General features: G+C 39.1%; 2 protein-coding genes across 2 annotated transcripts; both read right to left on the bottom strand.

Moving 5' to 3' along the window:
• Positions 1-4,220: 4,220 nt before the first annotated feature.
• Positions 4,221-15,756, bottom strand: mpp2a (MAGUK p55 scaffold protein 2a). Its single transcript, XM_087809667.1, has 13 exons — positions 15,690-15,756; positions 13,665-13,710; positions 12,445-12,701; positions 11,364-11,537; positions 8,871-8,978; positions 8,516-8,635; positions 7,994-8,125; positions 7,802-7,904; positions 7,046-7,114; positions 6,816-6,977; positions 6,539-6,741; positions 5,380-5,508; positions 4,221-4,914 (listed from the first exon to the last, which is right to left on the bottom strand). Exons 2-13 carry the CDS (start codon positions 13,693-13,695, stop codon positions 4,738-4,740), a joined length of 1,665 nt encoding a protein of 554 aa, XP_087665793.1. The 5' UTR covers positions 13,696-13,710; positions 15,690-15,756; the 3' UTR covers positions 4,221-4,737.
• Positions 15,757-20,423: 4,667 nt separating this feature from the next.
• On the bottom strand, positions 20,424-21,321 carry pyya (peptide YYa). The gene is made up of 4 exons (XM_087808376.1): positions 21,294-21,321; positions 20,652-20,839; positions 20,507-20,587; positions 20,424-20,448 (listed from the first exon to the last, which is right to left on the bottom strand). The coding sequence occupies exons 2-4, from the start codon at positions 20,828-20,830 to the stop codon at positions 20,424-20,426; spliced, it is 285 nt and encodes a 94-aa protein (XP_087664502.1). The 5' UTR covers positions 20,831-20,839; positions 21,294-21,321.
• Positions 21,322-23,211: the final 1,890 nt, after the last annotated feature.

Raw genomic sequence — 23,211 nt, 5'->3', positions numbered from 1 at the left:
TGTAAGCTGCCTAACAACGGAGGAAAGAGAAGTGGCCCCTCTGATGAGACAGAATATAGAGGAGCACACAGAACTATATTGGAGGTCAAAAACCGATAAGGAGGGGCGAGGATAGTTATGAAAGAGAGGATAAAATTGATAGAACCCATGACTTTGAGGCACTCTCCACAAAGAGGAGGGCAAGAACCAAATTTTTCACAGCAGAGACACGAGATGTCAGAAGAAGAGACCTTTGCTTGTGTCTGACCTTCACCACTGGGAACTCTCAGCACTCATTGGTTGTTTCTCAGCGACTGCCTCAGGATTCTTGTTACCACATTTTAAAAACTTCATGTAAAGACACAAAACGGCCCTTTCAAAACATATGTTACAAGGAGGGAATATTTCTGCATGGTGCAAGTGTGTTCACATGTTCCATCTTTAACCATACTGAATATCTTGTTGAAGGAAATCATTCATAATCATTGCTTTGATACATGGGATTATTGTGTTTGTCATTTGATGGTATCGAACAAACAACAAATAAGTTAATAAGATACCCAGTGCTAATATCATACATGTATTTCTAAGTCCCATTTGACTTTTTTCTCTACCCCCTTTGATTTTGTAAATATTAAAATGTACTTTTTATGCACTATATACTGCTATTATTTTGCGCTCTTTGGACACTTTCATACTCAACAGAAGTTTTGGCTATAATGGCCATATAAGTAAACCACACAGGTATTGAAATCTTTTTTAATTATAAATATTATCCTCTCTAGAGTTAAGTACATTTTTCCTTAATTATAAAAATGCAAGTCATGCATTAATTTCCTGGAGCCTATCCCAGTGTCTTCAAGGAGAGACAGGGAACACCCTGAACAGGACGCCAGTCTGTCGCACAGCACACAAAGACACACAACCATTCAAACACACACTCATACCTACGCAACAAGGGGAGAACGTACAAACTCCACACAGAAAGGTCACAAGTTGGCTCCCTCCCAACCTAGAAGTGATCCTGCAACCTTCTAGCTAACCACCACGCTCTGAAATGTAAGTTTAAATAAAAATGGTCACTGAGTTTTCTTCACTACACCAAATCCAAGTCCTCTCTTTCAAAATTGTGGGAACTGATGAGATTCTTTTCTCTGCATGAACATTAGCTCTTCTTAGATCTATATGTTCAGAGTGGGTGAAGGCTATAAAACCGGTCAAAGGTTGGATATGTGATATGATGAAATGTGATTTACAGAAGGCATTACACCGATATATAATAATAATTATAATTATAATAATAATAATAACACAAGTTTTCTATAGGGCTTTTCATAGTACATCAAGAGGATTTACATAAACCAAAACAAAAAGATTGTCATGAGTCTACATTTTCCTCCTTGTGTTTCCGGTTTAATTGTGAAATCCGCTCCCTTCTGTGTCTGTGCTAGTCTTACTTCCCCCCTGTCTGAGTAGTAATTGTTCCCAGCCGTGTCTTGTTAGTCCCGCCCCCATTGCTGCTAATTGCTGCCCTGTGTTCTGAAGCCCCCACTCTCTGTCACGTCCTTTGTCTTGTTGTCACAGTTTTCCAGTACCTGTATCCTGCCGTTGAGTATTCCTGCTTACTACCCTGTCTCCTTACCTTTGTCCCGACCAAGACTCCATTCCTGCCTGTTGTGATTATCGACCTGTTTCTGCCCCTTGACGCCGAGGTTTGCCTTACCCCCTGATTTTGCCTTTTGTTGCCGTTTCCTGGACTGTTCGACTACGCCTCTGCCTTCCCTACTGAATTAAACCAAGTATATGCAAATTACCTCTGCGCCTGGGTTTCTCCATTCCACCTTCGTGATAGTACGACGAGACCACTATGAACCCAGCAGAGAGTCCTCTTCCCGACGCTCCGCGTTCACACCAGGAGCAGATGGTGAGGAACACTTCCACCCTAGCTACACTGCAGCTAGGCATGGCAACCATGGCGGCGCAGCACGGCTCCATGCTCCAGAGTCTGGGACACCAGATGTCGGCGATGACCGCCCAACTCCAGCTCTTGACGGCCGCCGCCGGGACCGCAGCACCAGCTCCCGCTGCGGCCACTGGAGAGGAGGGGGAGACTCGCCGTGTCTCGCCCCTGAAGAGGGTCGGGGTGAGCCAAACCAGCACGTCCACCAATCCCTCATGCCCCACCATCGCCATTTCCCTGGAGGCTGCTGTGAGGGTCTACCCGGTCCAGGCCTTCATTGACTCTGGGGCCGATGGTAACTAAATTTCCATGGAGCTAGTCAGATCCCTCCAAATTCCACTTCGGCCTCTTCCGGTCCCCCTCCAAGTTCACTCCTGAACCGGGTGACCCACTCCACACACCCGGTTAGACTCTTGTTTCCTGATGGACACACTGAGGAGCTGCATCTCCATGTGTTGGCGTGTTCCCCTCACCCCATCATCTTGGGGTTCCCCTGGCTCCAGCACCATGAGCCTCACATCCAGTGGTCCCCGCTCTCGGTGGTCGGGTGATGAAAGGTTTGCAGTCAAAAGTGTCTAACCCCCTCTACTTTGTGCTCCCCCATTAGGTCTAGCGTCTCTCCGGTACCTTCCACCACTTCTGCGGACTTATCGTCAGTTCCGTCTATGTACCACGATGTGGGTGAGGTTTTTAGTAAGGCCTGTGCTGTAAGTCTTCCTCCTCATCGCTCTTATGACTGCGCCATTGAGTTATTGCCAGGTTCCCATCCCCAGCGTGGTTGCCTTTACTCCTCGTCTCGCCCAGAAACTGATGCCATGAACCGTTACATCTCGGAATCTCTGGCCGCAGGGATAATACGCCCGTCCTCACCCCCGGCTGGGGCTGGCTTCTTTTTTGTCGGTAAGAAGGACGGCTCCCTGCACCCATGCATTGATTATCGCTCACTATATGACATTACGGTTCTGCCCCTTGACGCCGAGTTTGCCTTACCCCCTGCTTTTGCCTTTTGTTGCCGTTTCCTGGACTGTTCGACTACGCCTCTGCCTTCCCCACTGAATTAAACCAAGTCTATGCAAATTACCTCTGCGCCTGGGTTTCTCCGTTCCACCTTCGTGATAAAGATTACATACAAAACAGGATACTAAGAAACACTCAACAAAACAACAGCCTGGAGAAATGGAAAGGAAAAAGGAGAGAGGGGGAAAATAATTTATCAGGTGTTGTAGGTGTTCCAGAGCTCCAGAGGTTTGGGGAGGCGATGGCAAAAGCTCTATCACTATTGGTGCAATATTTGGTTCCTATGATGGGGTGAGGGTATTGGTCTCAGTAGAGCGAGTTCATTGGCAGGGAGTGGGGAACAGGAGGAGATTTGTCAGGTAGGAAGAGGCAAGGTAGTTTACTGCTTTGTAGGTGTAGAGGAGGATCTTGAAATGTATCCGTTGTGGTACAGGAACCCAAGTTCTGTGTTCTCTGGAGGGTGTGTTGGTGAGCAGTCTGGCAGCTGAGTTTTTGGACATATTGAAGTTTTTGAGGAGCAGTGGAGGGGAGACCAAGCAGAATGGTATCGCTATAGTCAAGTCTGGTGGTGATAAAGGTATGAATTATTTTCCAGCCGCTGAAAACGAGAGAGTGGGTTGAAGGCTATGTTGAGAAAAAAGTTCTGGGAGGCGAGGAGGATGGATTTGGGGCCGAAGATGACTTTCGTTTTATTGCACCTGAGTTTGAGAAAGATGTGGTTCATCCAGGATTTTATGTCGGTGAGGAAGATGGTTGAAGTGTTGAGAGAGTAGCTGGAGTGATGGTTTTGGTGGAGAAATAAGAGTTGGGTGTCATCAACATAGCATTGTAAGTGAAGTCCATGCGCAATGTGACCAAGTTGGAGCATGTAAAGGATTGAAGACGATCGGGCCGAGCACTAAGCCTATGGGGACTCTTTGTCAGTCAGGGGTTGTGCAGGACTTTTTTTCAGACAGGTATGAGTTGAGCCAGGAGAGGGCGAAGTTATAGAGGCTTGTGGATTTCAGGCGGCTGAGGAGGATGGAGTAGTTGACATTTCAAAGGCAGCACTGAGGTCTATATGAGGGCATGTGTGCAATGTAAAAAAAAAAGAAGTCATGTTTCTTTGTTATACTGTTAATGTGCTTTACCAGGGATTCAAGGATGAGTTGGCTTGTGCAGTTGTTGTGAAAGTAAACAGCAGTAACTCTCCTCCCACCTTGTCTGTCCATAAACCGAGGAAGGAGAATATTCATTTTGTAAGAATAACAAGCAAACGCGAGTGTGTGAACATGTTTTTTTTAATTTAGAAACTTTACAAAATCACTGCTGGGTCATGGGGGAACACCCTTGGTCGCTGGAGTAGAAGTCCGACACTTCCCCATAAGGCTATGCTATAACATATAAACATCGCCTGTGAAAACACATCTACTGGGATTATCTATTAACAAATATATTGACTTGACAAAATAAAGATATAAGAAACTAATTATAAGGAATGTGTACCTATATATGCGTGTGTGCCCAAAGAATGTGAGAGCTAAATACCAATAAAAAGTGTCCAAAGATAAAAAACTAAATCTTACAACAAAGGATTGGTTCAGACCAGCCTGAAGCCACAACAGATAAATTGTGAAGACACTTCTCATCAGCCACAAATATTGATGTTATTCTGTCAAACTCTTCTTCTATCCCAGTGATAACAAACTAAAGAGATACGTTAGTTCGCTCTTAATTTACTACATCAGGGTCACTTTTGAACATGATATTATCAACGGAGAATGTTCTTGGGTATTTAATCCTTAGAACACCCACGACACTGAGACCCACTGTGGGTTTTTAGTGACTGTTTCCAGGGCAGCTTTGACGGTTCGGTACGTCTCATCCAGGTTGTCATTGACGATACAGAGGTCGAAAAGGTGACCGTAGTCAGACTGGATTTTGGCACTTTCATCACATGTTTTCTGGAGCTCTTCATCCTGACAACATCAAGCACATACATGACTTTAGTGCATGGAGCGTGTTAGTGAGTGTGTCTATGGTGTTGATGAAGAAATCATCACAGCAAATCTCTATAGTTTTCTTGATTTTCCTCTAATTTATAGATTATAATTTTGTACAAATTCAGGCGAAAAACGCATTGTTATGTTACATAACATAAAAGTTTTAAAAAAAAAATGCATATAACGTTATTAAAAAAATTATTAATGTGTTATTACAATTTGTATTATATATAATGTATTAAAATCTATATAAAAAAAAAGAGTATTCACAGGGGATAAGAATATTTTTTTTGTTTCAGCTCAATTAAATAATGAATGATGGTTATAAAAATGGCACAATTGATTCAGTCCTTATGTCCAATAAATGACCAGATGGCTGAGGTGCTAGCCAAAAGTATCATTATACAATGTATTAATAGATAATAACCCAGAGTGACTCACCGTCAGAGCTTTTGAGACAATCTCAGCTTCCACTGCAGATTGATTTATGGCCTTAAGAACCTCCAATTCTGGAGCCTGAAGGAACACCACATATGGCAGAAACTCCGAGGTCCTCAGCAATTTAAGCGTCTGCAAAAAAATATACAAGTTATAGTCACTGTATTGCCTGGATACAAAATGTGCACAAAGTTAATTCAGTGAAATGCTGGAATTCAAGATTATAACTACTGTTCAGTACTCTCTCTGCGGTTCAGAGTAATTAATAATAAGTTCTTAAGAATTGAACCAATAGGGCGTGGTTGTTACCTCTACAATTTTCTAACGAAGAGTATAAACTCTTTTGCTTAGTATCTTAGTACCGTGTTTATCTAACGCACGGGACTCCCAGAACTAAAACAGTTTTACTTCACTTGAATATTACAACATTCTTGTTCTTATTTTTTTATTTTCTAATGTTTTTTATCTTATACTCATGATTGTAGTTTTATTTATTTATGATTTGTTGATATTTTCCCAGTAATTAAGTGCAGGCCTTTGTCCATTTCAGACTAAAAACATATCTAGCTGAAGCTGGACCACAAATTGACAAGTCTTCACACTGAATACACCCAAAATCTACCCAGTTTGGTGCCTCCCCACGCACTCAGAAATAAAAAACTGCACAAACTAAAGCTCTTACTAATGTTCACAGGTACCAACAGGCAACTTAAAATGCTATTATGGCCTTTTGTCTTACCCCATTTCTTTTACATGTTATTTTCTTATTTACTGATGCTAGTATGCAGGGCTGTCGAACTCTATCACACAAGGGGCTAATGTTTTTTAGCATTCAAGGTAATGGGTGGAACAAAATGTAAATTTAATAAACTGTTTCAAACAGAAAATCTGTAATATTGTATTTAAATTCTTGGAGTCTCAATCTATCTTAAATATCTTTGGTATTCTCCTACTTTACTCATGCCCTTTCCTTCAACATCATTCTACTGTTATTAGAAGTTATCCATGACCCATCCTGTTCCTTATTTCATCTATCCTAACCAATGGGATCTTAATGGGTCACCATAACATCATAAACACTAATCTAATTGATTGATTGATTTTGATACGACACAGATTGAAACATGTGCTAATATGGTTCTTTACTTGGTGTCAGTTTTACCTGTGGATTTGCATCAAGGACACAGATCCTTCCAGCTTCCACGACCTCGTGAATGGAGGCGATCTTGATCCCGTACAAGTTTCCGTCATATTCTCCATGTTCCAGGTAGCCTCCGTTCTTTATGTCTGCCTCCATCTTGCTGCGGCTTGTGAAGGCAAACATCCGACACTCGCGCTCACCCTTTTTGGGCTTCCTGGATGTATCTGCAAGATGTCAGTACAATGTTAAATGTGTGTCTGAAAGTCACAAAAAAACTGTTAGCAACTGATACACATACATGGAATTGTGGTGCCGAATAACTGCGTATCGCTGAGTAGAAGCTTGCTCTTAAGTCTCCGCCGTCCAACACCCTGAGCACCGATGAGGATAAGCGTTTTCCTTTTGAAAGGCGGGACCTTGGCAACCTCCTCATAGAGCAGTATCTCATGTCTGTCAAACTCTGGAAGGAAACAAGAAGTTTAAAAGAGAAGCAAAACGATTTTCTTGCAGAAATGCATTGATCAATACCTGCATTTCTGGTGGTCACGTACATCACCTTCTTCTTCTTCTTCACACCAACAGATGTGCAAAGATTTCCTGACAGATTTAATAATATTGTTACTACTGAGATTGTTCCGTCAAAACCTTTCAAAATCTTTAAAAAAATAAGATGGATTTTCTGAAATCTCAATGTAAATCTCCTAGCTCCCTCTACTGTATATGCTATTAAAGGAAGGCCCTGAATTTCTTCTCCTTAGAATGTAGCAGATCTAGGAGAACACTGAGGCTTTCCAGGTCAACCTGCTAGCCTCTCCCAGATCTGCCACAGGACTTTCTCCCAGTTGGACATAACAGGAGGAGTCCTTGAGACATCCTTAAATGATGACTAAGCCACCTTCCCTGGCTTCTCTCAATGTGGAGGAACAGTGTTTCTACTTTAAGTAGTAGAATAGCAATAGCAGGTGGAAATTATTATTTTATTTACGTAAAAATAAAGAAAATATCCCAGAATTATGTCACTGGGAGTCCATACATACCAGTCGGCATATTTGAACCACTTATTTGTATTTTCAAAAAAGTATTTTTTGAAGAGTGTATATATTCATATAAAGTACACACAGGGACACATTAGCTACACCCAGGATCTATTTGAGTGGCACCAATAGTTAAACTAATGACACCCATGGAGCACTAAATAAGTTAAACTACTTCTTGAATTTGAGATCAAGAAAAAAACCTGATAGTTTTGACTTAACATTCCCAGTAACAAGTGGTACCTTATACCTGCAGGAGGCAGCTCCACATCTCTTCTCACGAAAGCCTTTCTTTTCTCCTCCAACATCTGACTTGGAATCAGTCCAGCGCTGCCTCCTTCCACATGACGAGCCTGGGAAGTCACGCACAAAAGGTCTTATTATTAAATTTCGTTTTACACATAAAACCCAACTACTGCCTGCATCAGCGTGTGTACTTCACCTGCCACCAGTTGACGTCATCCTGGTTGACAATTTGAAGGATGTCTCCACTTTCAAACCTTAATCCCACCTCTTTGCAGGGGCTCAGGTTGTCTTTTGTGGGGTCATAGTCATAGTGGCACTTGAAGAAGAGCTGGAGAAAAGGAAGACATGGAGTTGTACCAAAGGATTAAAGAATCCTCTATTGTTATTGCTTTGTCTACAGTCCTGAAGTGACTTGTAGATGCTTCTTTATCGAACCACATTCACATACTGTTAAGTAAAAATGAAGATTGACTGGTGGTAACATGGCATGACTTTGCTAGTAGAAGACACAGCCAATGTGTTTACACTAGGGATGCACCTAAATGTAGATTTTTCGCCAAACTAAACCAAATCGCAGAAAAAAATATTGTGCAAATGTTTAATTTTCAGTGGCAGAAATGTTTGTTCATCCCTATGGTATACATAGGAAGAAAAGAAACTACTAGTTGGTCCGCCATTAATAACAAGTTTAATTGATAGTTAAAGATTGTTGTTTTACCTGTTTTGGTGCAATGGCTTCATGGTAACTGGGGAGTATCTTCAGAACCATGCTTCCACTGGCTGCCTGAAGCTCCTCCTGCAGCACCCTGGGGTCCTGGCCCACTTCCCTTCCATTTACCTGCCGAAGAAATCACCAGATTACATTCACATATATTAAAGTTTAAAATGTTTTTTATAACACTTAGACTGCTTCTACTATATAAATGTGATATTTAATAGAGCAAGCACTGAGAAGCTAAAACGTACAATGTGACACGTGGATGTTAATAAAGATAAAATGCTTCAGAAAATAGAGCAATCCATGAAAACTCTTATTTCTTCAACTCCAGAGGCTTTGTTCAAGGCCGACTTACCTCTTTGATAATATCCCCAACATGCAGCAGTCCCTGCTGGTCCACCATTCCTCCATGAATAATGCGAGAAATCACCAACTCTCCTCCTTCAACCTTAAAGGTCACACCCTGAAAACACAGAAGCAGCATCAGCATCTTTTTTATGTAGGTGGATCAGGTAAGTCCTACTAAAATAAAAACTTATATTAATGCAGTGATTGTATGTTTTGAGTCAGGTTTTCTTTAGGTTTCTGCCTGTTGGAAATGTGGTATTACTTCCTCCTTATTGAGTATGAACCTTGCTAGATTCCTACAAATGATTTTAATACATTTAAAAAAAGATATATTTCATAGGGATTAAGAAGCATTCTAAATTTTAATTTTATTTATATAATCTTTGTGCAGATTCCCTTTCAACATGATAATGTTGCGAAGAAGGTCCAATAGTGGCCAAGAGAAGGAACCAGGTTAAAATAAAAAATATATATATTTGTTAAACAAAATTTCATATGTGACCAAATGGAACAATGATGAAATGACCTTTACATCAGAGGGTTACATATCAAAACTTTATCAGAAATAACTGATGATTGCTTACCTTAAAATTCCACGTTTCCATAAATATAAGTCATAAAATAGGTATAAAAGTAACAGATTAGCTCTTACTGTGAGTGGATGGATGGAAGTGGATGATGATGGATGGATAATGGCAGGAGGCAGACGTCCACCTGGTGGATGAGATGAATGAATGTGGGTTCTTTCCTTTTCAAGCTTTTTCTTTAAAATGGAGGTTCTGCATCAGTTTACAGTTGCATGGAGATGTCACATGGCATTAGAGTTTTTATGTCCTTTAATGTGCAGCCATTGGTTGAAAGATGGAACTCCACAGCCTTTCTCCATGATCATGAATAATGGAGCAGGGACTTCATACATCCTTGGACTAACAGTCGTGCCACCTTGAATGCCTTATAATCCACATAGAATGAGAATGAAAATGATGAACAAACTGTGACACACAAAACATTGGAAAAGTAGGAGGTCATCACCTCCAAAAACTAAATGTGATCCACAGATGTATGTCTCGCCTTCATGATGCAACAGAAAATGTATTTACTAAGGAAGTACAACATGCCAGAGGAACTCTGGTTTAGTTCTTCACCACTATTATTTAGTTTGTCTGGTTAGTCTTGGTCCATTAGCAGGAGGCAACTATGACTAGGCACCAAGCTTACAACTTCTATTTCCTAGCTCAAATGATCTTCCCACTTTCTCCGCTTTGGCTTGTACTAAAGATGGCCGTTATATCGATATAATGAGTAATATCTGAATTGAGGCGGACAGTGATACGAGGTTTAAGTAAGTGATAAATGATTTGGACGTGATTTTGTGTCTTCTTACTAATGATTTGTTCTGTTTACTAAGCATGATCGCCTTGAGCTAAGACGAGCTTGCGAGCTCATGCTTAAATCACAACCGATAAAAAACACGGCAGTCTCTAAGGAAAAATAAACATGGATTAGTAACAGATTAGGGGTATCCAGACAATCTGCTAAAATCATACTCGTAATGTAGAACAACAAATCTTAGCATGAAAAGATTTGGCAGAAGCAGTCAGAGAAACCGTGGGTTGTTTCAGTTGCTGCCGCAGCCTCCAAACTTATCACACTTCAAAATAACTCATTATTGAATTTGCTCTGTGAATAGTAAGAAAAACGGTGCATTAGTACTAATGTGTCCGGCTGTTATATCTCCATGGATGTGATTCTGCTCTCAGTTTCTGAGCAAAGAGGCTTCATCAGCTTGCTAAAATCACTCAATCTCACTTTTCGCTTCGTAACTAAGGAGATACAATGGACCACCACATTAGTACTAATGTACCATCTTTTGTTACTTCTTTCATAGAGCATAACACTGCAATATGAGTCAGCTTGAAGGTTTTCTTTTTATATTGGACCTATGTAGTATTGTTTAGCTACTATTAAAGCAAAATAAACATCAGTTTATTTTTTTATTTCGTAGTTTGATTAATTTCAATTTCTTTAAAGTGATCTTTGGAATGTGTTAAAACATTTTTTCATATTTTTAAATCGCCAATTAAAACATTAATATTAATATTAAATATTGCCCTGACCCAGTAACTACAGAGCTTCTGAGTGTCCAACGTAAAACAGCTTCTTCCCAAATGTTCACAATAAGCTAATACGGTTTAATCAACAGATTTTAAAAATCAATATGGGAAGATGGCAGTTCATGAACTTTTCTCTGGTTACAGCTCACAAATAAAGACTTTGCTTCTCAGTGAAAGAGGAGAAAAAAGAACAAAACCTATGATAGTAATATATTCTGCAAAATGACTCATGTTTGGACCGTCACCAGTTTGTCTATTGACCATCTGATGAAGCCATCTGTAGCATCCCAACAGCTACGTTAGTATGTGAGTATATGAAAAAAACATGTGTATTTGTCTGTTGTACTAAACGATTAAAAGATTAAGGATAAAATGAAATATCTTACCAGATGTTCTCCTGCCACTTTGCGTATTCCCACCATGCGAATGGCATCAGGAGGTGGATGCTGATTGGTTGGCCCGCCGCCGTCTGGATCATCCTCCTCCCCAAAATAAATTGGGCTCGGACAAGGAATGTCGCTCACATGGGCGGCCACTTTATCGTGAGTCTCTAATAAGGACTGAAGACACATGAGGGGGGTTAGTTAATCCATTTTGCTGACTCATGAACCTTACATTCATTCAGAAGGAAAACACATGCCTGTATACTAGTGATGAAGCTAGTTAACACTAGTGTGGATTTTGTAGAAACTAGGGGTGTGTATTGGCAAGAATCTTGTGGTACGATTCGTAACACGATACAGGGGCAACACTACGATAGATTCCAATAAATTTAAATACATACATTTGTAGTATTGCCCCAGTACTTGAGTGGTGTTGCCGAATTTACAGACGAAGTTGCAAGTGCTTTTGTTTGTTTTGAACCCAAAATATGTCCAAATATCTGTGTGCCTGTATCCTCTCATCCTCAGTCATTGTTTCGTTAGCTGTTGGGGACGTAATGACCTCTGCTGTCAAGTGGCTGTTAATTGCAGCATGAAAATGATAAAAACCTGTGATTGTTTTTTGTTTACCTAAATAAAAATAAAGATAATTTTAACCTACACATATTTTAGAGACATATAAACTATAAAATAATGAGGATCAATATAAAATATAATTTGAAAGTTAAAAAATATTGAAAAAGAGATATTTAAGTGTATTGATTTTTTTTTTTACATCTTAGAAGGAACAACATTTTCTCAGCTGTGATTTTCTTAGAGACCAATGCAGTTCTATACAGTGATGAGGTCGGGTCACAATGTCCAAACAGTACACCATGAGAGGAATGTAATTCTGACAAAACTGTTGCTGGACATTTTTGTTGTATTATTTAGTTTGTGACATGAATGTTACTTACTGTGAAATTATGAAAATAGCAATACAAGTTTAGGCTTCTGGTTTATAATGGCTAACAATGTTTAAATTAAATCGATAGTACAAATATTCAGGTTGTGTATAAACTAAACTCGCGTGTCTCCTCCACACCTGAAAGTGAGGCAGCGTGAGGATCTGAGTGAGTTCAGCTGCTGTGTCTGAAGAATCTTTGAAAGGGTTGAGATCTCTGAGGATCTCCTGCAGCAGCTCCAAGTTGTCCTTCTGCACCGGAGACAAGTGTTGTTCCTCGGGACTTCTATCCGGCTCCAGAGGGTTCTCCATGATCCCTTTCAGGTAGATCAGGTCCAGGTCATTGGCCGTGGTGGAGCTTGTGGTGCAGTCACTCATCACGTCTGACACCTGTTGCACTGTGACACAAACACAAATATGGATATTTTTACACATTTTTGAAACAAAATCATACACTAAAAGTAATATATATTTATTTTTTGTGTAAAATATTTAACTATAATCAGATATACTGAATGTCCAATAATATTACACGTAATATTTACATCACCCTTTATTCCTATTTTTCAATTTCACTGAGAATTTACTTATAATATTTTTTTTATTATTGTTACTGCTGTCTTTATCTATGTCTTATCCTCATTTATGTGATCAATATGAAAGTAAAATGATCATTAATGGGTCTCATGTGAACATTTTGAAATTCAAGACCTTTAAATTCATTAATAATTGGAGTATTCTTCAAGGTCAAATGCATATATCTGAATACTTTTCTTCAGGTTACTTTTTTTTCTCATTATAGTAGGTAGAGAGTTCCACATTTTAACTTCTTTTACTGAAGTGTTCATCTGCGTCATAGTGAGTTGAAAATATGGTGGATGGAAATTCCATCTATGTCTCTTATGACCAAGTTTCAACCAAATGAAACTACATTTGAAGATGTTCTTTTTTCAAATAGATATTTTAAACTCACTCGTACTAGCATTTTATCTACCTGCAATGGAATGTGAAAATGCTGCGCAGATTTTTCACATTAGCAGGTCACATTTCAGTTATTTTATTCCTTTAAAGTAGGTGACATTAGAGCATGTAAAACTGCTCCTAAAGTTTGATAAAGTAACTTTGACAACATCTCTTGTATCAGCATGAATGTAGGTAGTATTTAGTGTGATACTGGTCCCTGTAAGAGACGTTTCAGTCGTAGGATGGTACTGGTACACGTTCTTAAAGTTTAAGTACAAACAGGGGTATAGTATTTAACTACAAGGTTATTATGATCACTGGAAACTATTAAACGCTTATGCAGGTAAAAACCAAATAAATGATCAGAACTTTAATGAAAATATGAAGTGTGTGCTCACCAGGTTCTGTCTTGGTTGAGGCTACAGGCATGGCAGTTCTGCCAATCTGTGAAAAGAAATTGAAAAGACTTAACACACCAAACCCTTATTTCTACTTGTTTATATCTAAAGTGCCTTTTTATTTATTATTTGTTTCCTCTAGAAATTTGGTTAAGATCAGTATTCGAACGTATGTTGTTATGTACATTGAAAATGATAATAATAGGGCTTAAATCTTTATTTACGTTCATTAGTAATAGTGAATATATTTTGGGGAAACTTAAACTATACCATAAAATACCATAAACTAAGAGCAGAATCATGTGAATCTGTCAGAATACCGGGAGATTAATATCCCGGGCAGCTATAAATAGATTACACACTGTATGTGTGTGTGAGGTTTTCACATCTTTAAGGTTCCTCTTAGCAGCTTCTTGATAAAATCAAATGCATTATTTGTTTTCCAGTTGACACACACACACACACACACACACACACACACACACTGTGCACTATCCAGATCTTCCAGAGCGTTCCTCGTGAACCAGCCAAGCTCAGCACACAGGAGGTTAAGCAGAGCCAAGTGAGCTGAACGTGGGTGTTTCCCAGAGCCAGAGAACGTGATTGGAGCAGAACCGAGGGACGAGGAAATGTTCAGCAGGTATGGAATGGAGTCAAGGACAGAAGAGAGGGATGAACAAAAGAGTAGTGGGAGGTGCACTCAGGTAAATGACATAACGTGCAGGATGTGAAAGAGATAGTAAGAGCGTGTTGCCAGGCAGCACAGACCAGTGATGCGTAGAACAAGACTAGCGACGAAGGAAGGGGAAAAGGCGGGAAACAGTAGGAAAGAAATTAAAAACTAAAGGAAGACATTTTGCGATGATGTAAAAGGTTGAACAATGCAAGTAAATCAAATGTTTTTGGTGGGAAAACGTTAAACAAATATGAAATATGAATCCAAAAATATCATAAACTTTACTGAAATGCTTTGAACTTGATACTCACTTACAGCATGACTTTTCTATGTTATTGAGAAAGTCAATTATTTAAAAGAAAAAGCTTTTTAAGATAGTTGAATTTTTAAGTACATTTTTAAACTGGATTTTGATTTTATAAATTCGTGAACATGATTTTTAACTGTGCATTGTAGAATTACCAATCTCTTCCACTTTTTTTGTCAATATGTTAAAATAATGGTTTATTTTTTATACATCTCTATAATATTTTTCAATCATTATTTACTTGGTCCAAGTGGTTTTTACGTGAGTCAATGATTTTCTAGTCGTAGTTTAACAGTAGTGTACGTTTTACATGTAACTGAATTTCCTTTTATTATTGTTTTTGGTTTACTTATTTAATTGGCTGCAACTGGAGTATAATATGTGTTATAAATATTATTAAAAACATTCTTCAAGAAAACATTACCCATCCTCCATTTAACGCCTTTAAATTACATGTAAATAAGTACGTTTTATGTAATTTTATTTTTTATATTTTGGGATACAAATAATAAAAACAATCAAAATCAACTAAACTTGAAATGAGTGACAAACCACAGTAAACTTAGAGGAAATACATGAATGTCTATAATATATAGCAAGATTAATGAGTGTGGAAATCTCTTGAATGGACGATGGACAGAAAAGAAAACAGATGGGAGATGTGGTGGGCGTGGTTAAACTACGCATTGCCATGACAACAAAGCAATAAAAGAAAAGAACAAAGAAACGTTCTCTCTTCAGCTCACTCAATATTCCCGACCTTACATAAGTGATGTCCATTGTTATTGTTTAAATCAAGCAACGTTTGGACTGCCGTGGAAACCAGAACAAACTCGTGTAATTCGAGGCAATACCTAGAAACAAATCGTTCTTATTTCAATGTATCCTTTAACGTCAAAACCACGGCTGAGCGCACTTGTCACTGCGATCGTCTCTACGTTTAACATTCGCTTGGAAATCGCACAAAAATACAAATTGAGAGGTGATTTACCATTTAATTTATGACTAGAGAACGTGCACTAATATGCTGCGTACTACGTACCTTTTACTGAGGATGATAGGGAAAGATGCGCCACAATGAAACACACGCTATCAACAACAATGTAATCGTCAACGAAGCTCCGTGACGTAAGCTACTTCCTTTTGCATTTTCAAAATAAACGAATGTAAGCGCTCCCCCAAATCCATGGTTATAATAATAATAATAATAATAATAGTAGTTATAGTAGTAGTAGTAGTCATAGTAGCAGTAGTAATAATAGTAGTAATATTAAGTAAGTAAGTAATATATTTTTGTAGAGCGCTTTTCCACACCAGGGTCACAAAGTGCTTAAACAATCAAAACAATACCCAATAAATGATATACTTTAAAGGTCAAAATAACACCGAGAACAACACAGGAGTCTCAGAAAATCAGGGAAAAGCCTGCACGAATAAAAGTGTTTTGAGATGTTTCTTGAAGGAGTCGGTGCACCAGTAGATCCATCAAACACAGAGAGAGAGGAAGATCGTTCCAAAGCTTAGGAGCAACAGCCTGGAAGGATTTCTCTCCTCTGGTCTGGAAGCGTGTTCAGGAACCATCAGTAGATTCTGATCTACAGACCTCAGAGCCCGAGCTGGGGTGTAAGGCTGGATCAGATCACTAATGTAAGGAGGAGCCTGACCATGAATAGATCTGAAAGTAAGAACCAGAATTTTAATGTTACTCCTGAAAGAAACTGGCAGCCAGTGAAGAGATTTAGGATTGGAGAAGTTTTGTATTAACTGCAGGCGTGACAGCTCCTTCTTGTTAAGACATGAAAATACTAATACTAGTATAGTTGTTATTGTAATAAAAATCATTATTATTCTTGGGGTTTTATTTGATGTCTTCTTCATCTTCTTTTTTCTTATTTTTGGGGCAAAAGCAGTTTGTAACACTTGGCGATGCAAAAAAAAAGCATTAATAATAACCCTGCAATAGTGTTTAATATTCCTTTAAAGTTGTTGTTTTTTGCTAGAAAGTGTTCAAACATTAATTGCTAGTTTACACTTCGGGCATTCTTTTTTTTAGAGAAATATACAGTGAACGTTGCACACAATGGAAATCAAATATTATTGTCAATCTGTTTTGAGCTTCTTTTTTTTACCAAAGATAAATCAGGTGTAAAAGTGTCAAATGTGTCCATACAAAAAAGGCTAATATTTCTACTGCATATTCGTACCAGAAACCCAAAAGTCAGACATGGTTAAGAAAATTGTATTCAAATTTCACATAACATTTACATTTGAATAAATGTCGGAATGTGTGACATCCGATAATTTCATTAAAGCAGTGAACAAGAACAACCGAGTAATAGAAGCTGAGCTGTATGTAATAAAACCAAAACAAAAGCTGCACATGATCAGTGCTGTTAAACTAAGATATAGTACAGCTTGAAGACAAAACAACAAATAAACCATTCTCATGTTTTTAACCCAAATCATTTAATGTTCAACACCAACATATATATATATATATTTGTCTAAACCTCCCACAATAGAAACAGATAAAGACATTTATTAGGTGTGGGTGTTTGTATTAATTGTGGCGACCTGTTCAGGGTTCCCCAACCTCATTCCCGAAGTAGCTGCTAAAGGCTTTTTAAAATTGTTTATTTGCATACTTTTTAGAGTCGATGCTGCCCCTCTGTGGTGAAAGATGGTACTGTGTGTTGGTATTTTGGTGTCCTGTTCAGGGCGTCCCCCACCTCTCGCTGGAAGAAACTGGGATAGGCTCCATCCACCCCATGACCCTCATTAGGGAATGAGCGGCATAAAATGAATGAATAAACAACAGGTTATACCTGTCATAACCGTGGTTCTATTAATGTGTGCAAAGCCGTCTAAATGATGACGCTATGGGTTACCTCTCAAAGCTCGAAAGAAAATTGACGCTAACAAGGAGGGCGCAGTGGGCCGCCTCTATAAAATGCCTCACTTCCCATTAAAAAGTCAGTATTTTATACTCAGGGAAGTGGTCGGCCGGGCCACGTGTAAATAGCGCTAGGTCTAGGAGATAATGTTTGGCAAAAGTCAAGGTGGAAGACCAGGAGGCAGCTACGTATCTTTCTTCGGCTAAGACTCCCCTCAATAAAGCTGTGGATTGCGACACCTAAATATACCTCGTAACCCAGCAGGCGGCTTTCAAGCTGATGAACACACCAGCAAGGTCTAGATAGAAACCACTCTTGATCTGGCGGAGGAGGTCAGAAAATTCAGACAGCAGGATCCAAATTTAGTATAACAGACGATTCTTCAACAGCAAAGGTCTCACAAGCTGTCGGCTCTGTGCACAAAAGTGTTCAAAACATGAGTGAAAAGCTGCAATAGCTGAAGCTGATTCTTTGTTACGTGGACGCTGGATTTCCTAAGTCTATCTGGGTCTGCAGAAAAAGGAGAACCTCAGCTCTGGAGCAAGACTCAGGACTGACCTGCCTCACACCAGCTTGCAAACATTTTTCGTCTTGAAGTCTTGTATACTATAAAAGTTTGCTGGTGGAAGGGGACTGTGAAGGTCTCCAAAGTGTTGACCACGGAAATTCCTCCTGCCGTGCTGTGACAGCTGCTGGAAGTGCGAGGCAAGCAACACATTTTATGGCCGGAATGAGAGGCGCCCAGACAGCCGTCTCCAAACGAAAACTCCTCCATTTACCCTTGACCAGGGGTGTCAAACGTAATTACATAGGTGCCAAATATTTTAGCAGTCTATGTTGCATGCAATGATTATAATACATAGCGAAGCCCGTCAGAGGGTTCTGCATGAACTCTTAGAACCGGAGTTACATCAAGTTAACTGGTTAACAAATAATGTTTTCGGAATTATTAATTTTCACAAACATCTATTGTTGACGCTGTATAGAAAATATGGAAAATAATTTAATTGAATAAAAGAAGAATGTTTTAATCATTCACAACAAGAAACTATTATTTTAACAAAAATAAAAGAGGCTTACCTAGTTTTGTAGGTCACAATAAAAATCGGCTTAATTGACTTCTCTTTTACCGGATTGATTGAACTTACCTTCTAAGATTTCTACAATTGTTGAGGCTGAAGGAGGAGCTTAACACTTGCTGCGAGTGTCTCAACATTCCTGATTGTCAAACTCTGTATTCTCACAATATTTCCTTTACAACAGGCTCCCTTAATGTTTGTGACCACTGGTGTAGACCATTGTGGATTTTATTTCATCACATCATTGTTAAGCTCAAATTTCCCCTTGTGTCTACCTCTATGAATACAAACCTTGAAGTACTACGGTAGATAGAAACATGGAAACAGTGCAGGGGCCATTTTAGTTGCTCTTGCTCCTCCACATTTTGCTTGTGCTTCCTAAGCGCAAAACAGTCACAGCTTTTCAACTGTTTACTTTTACTATTTACCCTAGACCAGGGGTGTCAAACTCAATCACACAAGGGGCCAAATGTTTTAGCAGTCTATGTTGTGGGCCAAACCAAATGTGTACTTACCAAACTGTCTTTAACAGAAAGTACGAGTCTAGTTGCAATATTATCTTTTCGTACTAGGACGCTCTTACTTACCGCATCTTTTATCTCCATTAAATCCTTTCTGTGACTTTCATTTTCCTAATATTTGAAGTTTCTCAATAGTTGTTGATAATCTCTGTTTCTTTGATCAACTATCCTATTCAATTATTTGATCAGGCTACCCACATAAAAAGGGGCCCAGGCATAAATTTAACACGTGTCTTAGACCCTGAAAAAGAGGTCTAACATTATATACAGATATATAGTGTTAGATTAAAAATTAATATACACTATAGGTATACGCCATACTTAAATTAATGCTAAAAGATAATCAAAATATAAAGTATAAATTACTAGCTTCATCTAAGAGCTTAAACGTTTCAATACACATTCACAATCAATATTACACTCTGACTGATTTACACTGTTTCAAGACAAGCTTTGATCAGAATTAGAGAAATAACACCAGATTATTTTAAAATCTGTTCGTCTGCCCTTTTTACACCTGGGGTCGTGGATCAAAGAGCGAAGCAAGACACACCCAAAGGGGGGTGGGGGGCTGGAAGACGGAAGCTTCCAGCCAAGCAACAGGAAAGCTAGGAAGTTACTCTGCATGAGATCAAGACATAGAACAACTTGAAAGAGCCATTTGCCCCGGAAGAGACGACCCCCGGGGCGGGAAATTTGCCTTAAATATAGCGATGTTTCTACGGTACGAGACCGTCTCTCTAGCTATCGATCTGAATAACTGCCGGAAGAGAGCGCCCGATCGATCGTAAAAGCTTGTATTTTGTTTTACTTGAAGCGGAGGATAAACGATCCGTGATACTCTGCATTGACCATTTGTCTCCTTAAAGCAAAGGATTAAGACCCGGAAGTGACAGCGTATTGGAGCGACGGAAACAGACTCCAGTTTTGACCATTTTAGGCAGGACATCAGAAGACACACTGCCACAGGCAACTGCCAATCATCCTGCCTTCTTATACGCTGGACTTTCCAGAGACGGGCATCGGCTCGTTTTACAGTTCTGCCCGTCTCGTCTCTACATCCAGGTAATGATGGTAAAAGTTGTATAAACAAACCATCCATACAAAACATGTCAGATCTGAAATATATCTTTATTTCCTTAATAAGTCCTGTACATTTTCTATTTTTTTTCTTTAAGGACAGACCCTAGAGAAACATTTCCAGGTACAGTTGTGTGGTCTAGGGCCACAGATGGAGTTCAGGACACATCCGAAGAGTCCCGCGAAGAGGCCGAGGGTGCGGTCACCACAGATATGTGTCGCCATGTCTAGAAAAAGAAAAGATCCGGATGAAAAATGAATTAAAATCCGCTGATGTGTGTTTACCTGGGCCGCAGCTCTTTTGTACTGTCGTCACCAAACAACAACTCTGCCATCACTTCCTCCTGAGCTGAACGTTTGCCATACCTGTGGACCAAAAACATGTTTTGTTCCTTTTATTAAGTAATATTTACAAGCATACACAGCATACCTCTGCCTAGTGATTAAGTTGATGTAGTGTCTCAGGGCGGTGTAGTACTTGGCCAGCTCCTCGGGAGGAGCGTCTTCTCCGGGGTTCTCAGGTTTAGGAGGGTAGGCATCCGTTATGATCCCCATACACAGTATCACACAGAGCAGCATCGCAAACAACGTGGTCCACAACTTCAGCATCGTCCAAGTCTGCGGACACAGAGATAAAATCCTGAAGCATTATGACCACATTTAGTCAAACACATGATTAAATACTATTGTCCGACATCTCACCAAACTGGTTCCAGAAACAAGAAATCCCTCTGTTTGTTCATGTTTTATCAAACCTTGGTTGTTTTAAAGGATTGCGAAACTTTTCTACATTTATTTTAGTAAATTTAATCCCTAATTTCTTATTTTAACATATTAAATTCTCATGAACTGATCAATAATTACATGCAATAATGATAAACCACTTGCAAAGCCCATCAGAAGCCTATGCATGAATTCATAGAACCGAAGTTATATCAAGGTAACTTTTTCACAAACATGCATTATTGACTTTCACAAACATCTATTGTTAAATAAATGGATATAAGACACATCCATGTTTTAATCCTTCACAACAAGAAAATATAATTTTACCAAAATAAAAGAGGCTTACCTGGTTTTGCAGGTCACAATAAGATGTGAAGTCGACTTCAGTTGTCTTCTCTTTTACTGGATTGATGAACCTCATCCCTACCGAGATTTATACAATTGTTGAGGCTGAAGGAGGAGCTAAACACTTACTGTGTGTGTCTGTGCAAATGATTGAACTTCTGATTTCTTACAGCGACAGATGTATTGTAGATATCTTATTATACAAAAAATGTCTATAAATCTGCTTTTGTTTTTTTTAATACTCACCCTTCACATAATATGATGTTCTGTAATGCAGAGATATTGAAATAAATGAGTCTGCTGATATAAATATGTTCTTCTTTTTACAGAGTAAGGCATGAAAGTAAAAAAGAAAACCTAAGAAGAAATGTAATATCACAGTCCCCAGGAACCATGCCGAGAAGAGAGAAAACAAAATGTTCAATAATATGTTGATTCTGTAAACTGCCAGGGTTTATTGGTCCATGAAGTGTATTGAATTATTTAGTTAACACTCACAGCTGCAATGATAATCAAATATGGAGTATTGATTGAAAAGGTTTTTCTGGGTAAATTTAAAAGTTAATCTTTCGTAATAATCGTAAGACATATCATTAACATTATATTCTTATCTGCAATATTCCTAGAGGCTGTTTAGATATGTGATATTGAACACCAGGGGATTTCTGATCATCTAAATGCAATTATACGACTTAATTTCCAAATAAATAAAACACAATTGAACTTGATTGGCTGATAGTGAGTAAAGGCTGCAGTTATTAGATCTCTTTGCCTTCAGGAAATGAAATGAATCTAATGAGAGACTTTATTAAATATAGGGCTTTTAAAGTTTAAATGTTGCGTCAACTAAAAGCATAGAAAAAAACAGAGAGAAAAATAACAAAGAAACATTTCATAAAAAAATATAGAAAAATGGGATGTTCATGTGTGGTTTCTATACATTTGGTATTCCAAAATCACAGACTCTTACTGATATATCTCAAAAACGATCAAAGATTAAGAGCCCTTTTTCTACGTTGTTTGTTGTGGGTTTTTGACACACCAGTATTAATCATCTTTGTGTCATTGTACAAATGTACAACAACTATTTATGACTTCTAACAACAAATCATTCCGCAAAAGCACTCAGGACTCTCAGAAGCTCATTTGCACATATATTGTGCTATTTTATTTATTGATTTTCTCTCACACATTTTCATTCATTTCATTTCATTTCATTTCATTTCATTCTAATTCAATTCAATTCAATTCAATTTTATTTAAAGTGTCATATCATAACAAAGTTATCTCAAGACACTATACAGTTGAAATAAGACTACAGTTGATTAAGGAAAAATAGATCCCAGCAATTCAACAAAGAGCAAGAAACAAAACACTGTACAGTGAGCAATGGCGAGGAAAAACTTCCTTTTAGAAGGCAGAAACCTCGAGCGGAACCCGACTCATTGTTGACGGCCTGCCGCTTTGACCAGCTGGGAGGAAGGATGGGGGGGTAGACAGATGGATAAGGAGAGGAGTGAGGGAGGATATAGTGAGAGAAAAGAGGAGAGTGTAGAAGGGTCCATGGGGGTGCTGGAGAGAACTCGGGATCTGATGACGTGGTGAAGATCCTGGATCAGCAGCTGCTCTGGAGGTGGATCCCTGGATCAGCAACAGCTCTGGAGGTGGACCCCTGGATCAGCAGCAGCTCTGGAGGTGGATCCCTGGGGCTCCGGGAGAGAAATAAAAAGGTGTGGGTTTGGGACAAATGTAGACAATACACAGGTATACAGACTCCGGTGACGGGTGAAGATATATAGAGGGGAGAGGGGGGGGGGGGGTTGAAATAGCCAGGCCAGAGGGCACATACCTAGCACAGGAGATCCAGACACAGGGGCCCAAGCCGCGGCAGGAACCCGCGGGAGACCAGGACCCGGCAG

The sequence above is a fragment of the Callionymus lyra genome, chromosome 15 (assembly GCF_982586985.1).
Source record: "Callionymus lyra chromosome 15, fCalLyr1.hap1.1, whole genome shotgun sequence".
NCBI classification, from domain to species: Eukaryota; Metazoa; Chordata; class Actinopteri; order Syngnathiformes; family Callionymidae; genus Callionymus; species Callionymus lyra.
This window is presented reverse-complemented; position numbering and strand designations above follow the sequence as displayed.